Source organism: Bactrocera latifrons, unplaced genomic scaffold, assembly GCF_001853355.1.
Source record: "Bactrocera latifrons isolate USDA-ARS-PBARC rearing strain unplaced genomic scaffold, ASM185335v1 scaffold_589, whole genome shotgun sequence".
In the NCBI taxonomy this organism is placed as follows: domain Eukaryota; kingdom Metazoa; phylum Arthropoda; class Insecta; order Diptera; family Tephritidae; genus Bactrocera; species Bactrocera latifrons.
This window is the reverse complement of record NW_017537255.1, coordinates 78244-86947: the sequence shown is the minus strand read 5'-3', so window position 1 is coordinate 86947 and position 8704 is coordinate 78244. Positions and strand designations below refer to the sequence as shown.

Below are 8704 nucleotides of genomic sequence, written 5' to 3'. Positions count from 1 at the left end.
CTCAGTTCCGAAGCGACAAAGTCAACCTCAGTGAAAATTTGCGGGTTGAACGGGTAGAYGCCAGCTGTTCGGAAGCAGGATTTGATGGTTTTCGGCGCTAACATAACATCGAGGCACTGATCGACAAGGAGCGGCACATGATGCAAATCGAAAGTGACACCAATGTTGGACTTTTTCCATGCATCATGCTTCATGGTCATAATGCCTTTAAATGGTGCAAATACCGCAACATCTAGCGGCTGCATTTTGTGCGTGCATTTCGGCGGAAAAGACAGCAACGTGTTGCCATGATCCAACGCCAAATCTATCGCCTCGATCGATAAATGCGAACATGAGTCATAAAAATCTCTTTCATGTTGACTCGGGGAAAGAGGAAGAATGGCGGTATAGACTGGCCACTAGCGCTGACGGCCAAAGCCAAAGACACATKGGTGCCTTTWTCGGCAGATGTTGATGAGCCGAYCTGCTTTTGTCCTTTGCGCGCGATGGTTTTGACAGGTCTGGTTGGCACGGTCGGGCACCCGGTTTCATCCATGTTCCATATTCGATGAGGTTCAAACGGCGTCTTACCGAGAACGGATGAAAGRTTGGCAAAGAATGCATCGACATTCTCTTTGTTGAATCGCTTCGCACGGCTCTGGCTTACTTGCTCTGGTGTTCGCAGTSACAAATTTTTGTGGCGKTTCATGAACGCCAACTGCCAATCCTTACTCGCCTGTTGATTGTCGTTCCATGGATCTGGATACGACGCGCCAATTTTCTGAGCAAATTCATACGCGAGCTTACGAAGCTCCATCAAACTCATTCCATAGTTGATGTCGCTGGCCTGGAGAATGTAGCTTATTAGCGCCTTCTCTTGTTCGATGTTGAAGATCTGAAATAAAAAAAAAATTATTTATTATTCGATGAAAGAAAAAGAAAGAAAYCAGCAGAACTCACTGTTTTTGTGCCTATCGTCGTGCTTTCAGCCAGCAAATTCTTCATTACATCGGYATTKGCAGTAGTAACGTCGATGCTCGCACCATCAAATGCTGCAATATAACGCATCAGGTTGGTCCTCGCTTGTCGAACGCTGTTGTGATGTATTTTCACCGACTTGATCGCCTCCAAAATGTTGTCGAAATCAACAATTTTCTATCAGGAAATGTTGAAAAGCTATTGTGTTGTTGAAATTTTGCACGAAAAATCACTTATACACGTCAAATATATGAAGTTAGCATGTCAAATGTAAAAAACTATGTGGCCCGACATTCCCCGTAATAAGTGCCCCGAGATTCCCCAAACGCTCGTATTTGCAAAATGGCGATGGATAATGAACACAATGTAAATTCGTGCAAAATTTCTTTTGCGTGTCGAAGGCTAAAGGCTCAACTAATATTATAAACATATTTACCTGGATGAATTTATTGGAAAATGTGAAAAAAATCAACTGTACACAAAGTTGAAAAAAAAACTTTCGGAGTGTCGAATTTCTTTTTGTTGTCGCAGAGAGGTTATAACACGTGTTCACAGCTCGAGTGCTATATAGAAACTGAGCTTAGTATGAGACGAGTCGATGACAGTTGGTTGCAGCTGTCAACCTATACTAGGGGAAAAATTATCGCGCTGGCCCGGGATTCCCCATGTGCCCAACATTCCCCACCTTGCACAACTTTTTTTTCACAGCAACAACAACAACAAAAATTAAATTCTTTAGATTACCTATGTATATAGTATATAACAGAGAAAGTAAAAATCGAAGAATATGCCTCACAAAATGACGCGTATCTCAAGTATTAATGAATATTTAGCATAGATGTCACTACAGTACTACAAACTTACAGAAAACCGATTCGAAAAACACGCGAAATATAGATAAAAAATCACCTTTCAATTTGACCACAGTAGTATGTGAAGTTTCATTTCAATCTGTCAATTAATTCTTTGTTTACAACCCATTTAGTGTCTCAATATTTTTTTTACAATGGAAAAAATTCAAAATCGTACAGTTATAAAATTCTTATTTTTGGAAGATTTAGCACTAAAAATAATTCACGAATGAATGTTAAAAGTGTATGTATTCACCAACAACTAGTAGAAAGATGGGTTGCTGAATTTAAACGTGGTCGTACAAGACGATCCACGTGAAGGACGTTCAAAACGCGCATCAAAACTAGAAATCATAGCCAAAATACTAAATATGATTTTGAAAGATCGTCGATTGACTGAGAGAGATTTAGTAGAGGCTCTACACATCTCATTAGGCAACGTGAGCCATATTTTGCTGTGTGCACAATGAGTGCCGCATTCTCTAACAATGGAACAAAAACAAATTCGAATGTGACATTCTCAGAAACATTTGGAGCGTTTTAAAAAGGATAAAGTGGATTTTGTGCGTCGATTCATCACTATTGATGAGACTTGGGTATATCACCATGATCCTATTCGATTTCGAAACGATTAATTCTGAATGTTATTGCAACCTTTTGGACCAGGTAAAGGAAAAAATTCGTGAAAAAATTAACTGTTTGCAAAAGAAAAAATTATTTTTCAACACTACAATGCACCGTGTCACAAGAACATTTTGACAATGGCTAAAATCCATGAACTAACGTTCGAATTGTTAAAGCGCCCACCGTATTCACCAGATTTGGCACCCAGTGATTTTTTTATTTATTTCCAGAACTCAACAAAATTTATGCGTGGCAAGCCGTTTTCATAAAAAGGAGAGGTCATAACGGCTGTCCACAAAATCCCATTAAACGAAAACTTACAAAATCCCATACCAAGGACTGAATTCAGACTGTAATTTTAGCAAGGGGCACTTGTGGCCTAAAAGATTTGCCGGCGTGGCCATGCCCTCTAGGGGGTTAAACAATTTAAAGTACTATAATTAAATTTGCTCAGCACAAATCTTTTAATCATCCCTAACGATAACCTAGAAATCGCGCCATCAGCCCAGATACATCCCGGAATGACATCATATAATCATCAGCTGAGAATTGTTCGATTAATTATATGCTCAGTGTAATTTCAATTCAACTCAATTATGCAATGGCCCACGATTGGTAATCAAAAGGATAGCAGGAAATATTATTGTAGCACCCATTTTTCGGACCGTCTATTCGCCCTTGCCCGCGATAACTTGAGTAGAAATGAAAATATCTTTATCATGGTACATGAATTTCGTGCCAAAAAAGTGAGAACGAATTCGGAAATGTGCGCAATCGGACCACTGACATGCTAACAAAACGAATCGAAAATTATACAAGTATGACATACTTTAGTACTAACTTAAGATATAAACCTGTAATTTTATACAGAGGATTGCAATAACAAAGGAAAAATATCAGCCATAAATTTTGAAAAAATGTGCCTGGCCCGCCCTCCAACAGATTAAATGTACATATCTTCAAAGCCACTAAAACTACAATACCAAATAAATACATAACCAATTGTGCCAGAGGCATAAAATTTTATTGCAGGATGATATAAAAGGGCGTTATGGGAACCGAAGTCAAATTAAGATGATAAACGCCGCATCGTCCAGATTTATTTATATCATATTAAATTTTCGTATTTAATTTCATCTTGGCATCCCTCGTGGAAAAATGGGTGAAATACGTCTATAACTACTTCCCATATACCACAATTTTAAATCCCATATTATTCCTTCCCTTTCTAGTACACAAATCAAGCAACAATGAATATATTCGGATAAAACTTAATTCAAATAATGATTTTGAGGAGTACCATCTCGATTTTAAAAAATGTCGAAATCCTTAACTGTTCAAGCTCCCATATACCGAATATGTGGATCGCGTGCGTATGGTAACTTCGTAACGGACAATCTGTGGGATATGTTATTAAAAATCGGTAAAAATGTTTATTTGTTAATAGTATATATGTACGTGTCCGTATGTCAATTAACTTAAGTTTACTTTATGTCACATATATCGGCCAACATAACTAACAAACATTTTGCACCTGAAGGTATTTCTCCAGCATTGATCCTGGCAAATTACAATAACAGGATATGTTCGGTTTGGGTGTAACTTAGCCATCCTTACTTGTTTTTTGTTTTTAGTTTACACTTCTTTGTTAAATTTTTTTTTGTCTGAAAAGATCATTTAAGCTGATATCAAGCTTTATTTTGAGGTTAATATACCTTGTGTATACAACTCGAATGTGTATTATACATATGTATGTAAATAATAAAGTACTTTGTCATAAGTGACTGCTGTAATGTGAATTGAATTTTATTTTACCATAAAAAAAGACTTTCTACATCATCAACCTATCGGCCGGTTTGGAAATATGTAATAATAATACCACTCAACAAATGTGAATAAATTCTGAATTGCTGCTGATATGCTAAGAGGTCTATGGGCATATTTGAGATGTCCTCATTACGAATTGAAATTCAAAAATGCTCCATCACATACTGATTATAGTACAGAATGAACGTTTATTCTACAATTTTCCTATCATGTGTACTGTGAGTTGAAATCAAAAAGTGATTTTAAGAGTAACGGGTTTTATTTAGTAGAACGGTTGCAAATATATTTATACTACAATAAATCTTTTGTAGACAATTTCTTCGCAAATACTGGTTTTGGTTTATACTACTGATCGCTCACCTAACATATTATATTACAAGCGACGACGTGAAAAGATCTAGGTTAATATAAAAGACTTCTCCACAATACGCAGGCATAAAGTAGCCCTCCAGTTCGATTTAAATATTAGTAGATTTCCAAGGAAATTTTTCTATCATTTTCAGTTTTAGCAACCCAAAATTAGCAAAACAAAAGCCTCTAATAAAACAGTTGCAAAATGATTGTAAAATAGTGTAGTGTTATTATTACGATATGCAAACCTGCACAATAAGTCACGAACGAGAACAGAAGACATCTTATTTTTTACAACACATGTGCCTTGGCAGAGTAATTTGCAGAGATAATTTGTGTTGTATATATACATTCCATTGATCCCAATTACCTCCTTCTATTTAAGATAAGTATATTTTTTATTATATTTTATTATAATTTAGGAATCAGATATCGTGACTAGTAACACCTTTAGGTAAATTAAACTTTATTATGGTAAGTAAAGTGTATATGGCCATACATACAGGTATATATGTATGTATGCTCCTATTTATTAACATGTCTACTCCGAAAGTGTATTTATTTCATTTTATTTAGGAAATATAGGAACACACACAGAAATTATTTTTAAACTTTACAATTCGTATCTTAAATTTATGCTTTGCATCGATTATTTTTTGCCGTGGCTGTTGTCTCTGTCGGAAGCTTTGTGTAAAAATTAAATAAAGTTCGACATCTTTCTCCAAAACCATTTTTTGCGTGTTCATGATTTTATATGCATATGTTTATGAAAAAGTGGTTGCTTGACATATAATCAACTATTGCTTGTAGTTCTTTAGTCCGAAGACGATCAATGAACTTCCTCCAGCGAATTGGTTCTTTTCACTAGGGTTGGCTTTTAAGCAGAATTTTAGTACAGTACTTCGCATGATTATCGCGTTATTACAACCAATTTTTCGGAATTCAAAAAAAAAAAAAACATTTTCAAATAATGTTTAATAATGTATATTTTATATTCTGAATGTTAAATGAAATATATGAATGCGAAAATATCCTTTATTTAACCTAACCCTTCAAGTTTGTTGTAATTTGCATTTATTTAGGTTCCAGTAAAATATGTATTTACAGAGTTTCCCAAATATACAAACATTTATTTTTGTTTTGGAATTTTCGTGTTCTTTCATTTTTAAGCAAAGCTCGCAGAAAATCATTATCTTCAATTATATATAGCAGGGATGACCAAAAAGGTTAAATCCCGAACCACACGCAAGAACATCGATAAAATCCAATGGTAACACATCGGACCAAAATGGAGCGACTTGATCTGTTTTGGAGCTAAACGGAGTCATGGTGTGGGAACTAATACTCGAAAGCAGTAGTTCACGAACTTAAACTAACTATTTATTTTTTACAAATTCTAATTTAATTAGAGATGTAAGGGAGTTTGGATGTAACAGAAAATTTTAAACTTTCACAATTTTCAAGGATTAAAAACGGAGAAAATTAATCAGTCTTGGCAAAACTTTACTTCATAAAAAGTTACGAAATAATTTAAGATTCATTATTCGACGAAAACTGGAAAAAAAGTTTTATATTAACTTATATTGTAGATGATAGACCTACTTATATTTATTGCTATATTTTATTTCGTTTTAGCAATAAATATATTATGTAGTATGACTATCAAATGAAGTACCTCATCAAGTGCAAAAAACTCGAGTATTTAAATCGGTAAAGCAAATACTTTGGGGAAAGAGAACTTTTACATTTAATAATCATTTATTTCCAACCGATATGATATGTGGCATCATCATCATTTTTTTTTTTCTATATAATAATTTGTATGTACATATTTAAGAATAATTCTCCAAATATAATTAGCTTAAAATATATCCGTAATTGTAATCAATGTATTATAAAGATAAAAGGGGTTAATTTCACCAATTTTTTTCAGCATGTGTACCTCTTACTTTCCTGTTAAAGCGAGGCAAGCAGGTAATACACATATATTTATATACATATACAAATTTATATAATGTAAACTTGTAATAACCTGTTATTAACGTTTGGCGCACACTTGCCCATATAAATATAAAAGTGCATTCATTTCTCACGTTTATAACATTTAAAATGAGTAGAGCGCATGCAAAGCCGAAAGTCTGTATACATGAACTTAATCAGCTTTAACGAAATCACCGTTCACGTTTGATTATTTCAAGTAATGTAATATATACATATCTATGCACTATACGTATACATGGGACACTAGATCGGGTTGATTTACATTGAGACAAAAAAACGTGAAACTCGCGAAATTTTCTTCGGACTACCCTTACTTAAAACCGGTTTCAAATGAGCAACTTTTAAGGCGAAGTTTTCTGGGAGCATAAAAATTTGTTCATCAATTTTTGCGACATCCGAATGAAACTTTATACGTAAGTGCACTTTTATATTCTTCTTCTTCTTAATTGACGTAGCGTAAGCGGTGTACGCGATTATAGCCGAGTTAACAACAGTGCGCCACTCGTTTCTTCTTTTCGCTACGTGGTGCCAATTGGATATTCCAAGCGTAGCCAGGTCCTTCTCCACCTGGTCCTTCCAACGGAGTGGAGGTCTTCTTCTTCCTCTGCTTCCCCCGGCGGGTACAGCTTCGAATACTTTCATAGCTGGAGTGTTTTCGTCCATTCGGACAATATGACCCAGCCAGCATAGCCGCTGTCTTTTAATTCGCTGAACTATGTCAATGTCGTCATATATCTCATACAGCTCATCGTTCCATCGAATGCGATATTCGCCGCGGCCAACGCACAAAGGGCCATTAATCTTTCGCAGAACTTTCTCTCGAAAACTCACAACGTCGACTCATCAGTTGTTGTCATCGTCCAAGCCTCTGCACCATATAGCATAACGGCAATTATGAGTGACTTATAGAGTTTGGTTTTTGTTTGTGGAGAGAGGACTTTGCAATACGACTTCAAAGTTATGACTGTCAACAGCGACGTGAGTGGCAAGTCGCGAGGTCGACGACTGTTTGTTTGATGACAGGAGATATTTCGTCTTGCCCTTGTTCACTGCCAGACCCATWTGCTTTGCTTCCTTTTCCAGTCTGGAGAAAGCAGAACTAACGACGCGGGTGTTGAGGCCGATGATATTGATATCATTCTTATCAGCCATATTACTTTTGCGGGGATCCCAAATTCAGACATCGAGTCATAAAGGCAGCTCATTTTCATGCTGTCGAAAGCAGCTTCGAAATCGATGAAGAGGTGGTGAGTGTCGATTCTCCTTTCACAGGTCTTTTCCAAGATTTGGCGCATGGTGAATATCTTGTTGGTTGTTAGTTTGCCAGGTCTAAAGCCACACTGATAAGATCCAATCAGTTTGTTGACGGTGGGCTTTAATCTTTCCCACAATACGCTCGATAGAACCTTATATGCGATGTTGAGGAGGTTAATACCGCGGTAGTTGGCGCAGATTATGGAGTCTCCTTTTTGTGGATTGAGCATAGCACACTTAAATTCCAATCGTTTGGCGTGCTTTCGTCCGATCATATTTTACAAAGAAGCTGATGCATGCTCCTTATCAGTTCTTCGTCGCCGTGTTTGAATAGCTGGCCGGCAATCCATCGTCCCCGCCGCTTTGTTGTTCTTCAGGCGGGTAATTGCTATTCGAACTTCTTCCTGGTCAGGCAATGGAACGTCTGCTCCATCGTCATCGATTGAGGAATCGGGTTCGCCTTCTCCTGGCGTTGTGCGTTCACTGCCATTCAGCAGGCTGGAGAAGTGTTCCCTCCATAAATCAAGTATTTGGGGGTTCTACAATAGTATACTCCGGTCTTGAAACTTTTTGTAAACCGCCGCATTTTTTCGTAGAATTTTCGAGCATTACCCCTGTCGGCCAGCTTATCAAGCTCTTCGTACTCACGCATTTCGGCCTCTTTGGCTTTCTGTCTGCAAATGCGTCTCGCTTCCCTTTTCAACTCTCGGTATCTATCCCATCCCGCACGTGTTGTGGTCGATCGTAACGTTGCGAGGTAAGCAGCCTGGTTTTTCTCCGCTGCCGCTGCGACACGGCACTCCTCGTCGTACCAGCTGTTCTTTTGCACTTTTCGAAAA

General features: G+C 37.0%; 1 protein-coding gene across 1 annotated transcript; it reads right to left on the bottom strand.

Annotated features, from left to right (window-relative positions):
* Positions 1-304: 304 nt before the first annotated feature.
* Positions 305-1047, bottom strand: LOC108974743. Its single transcript, XM_018942768.1, has 2 exons — positions 940-1047; positions 305-874 (listed from the first exon to the last, which is right to left on the bottom strand). The coding sequence occupies exons 1-2, from the start codon at positions 1045-1047 to the stop codon at positions 305-307; spliced, it is 678 nt and encodes a 225-aa protein (XP_018798313.1).
* Between the last annotated feature and the right edge of the window lie 7657 nt (positions 1048-8704).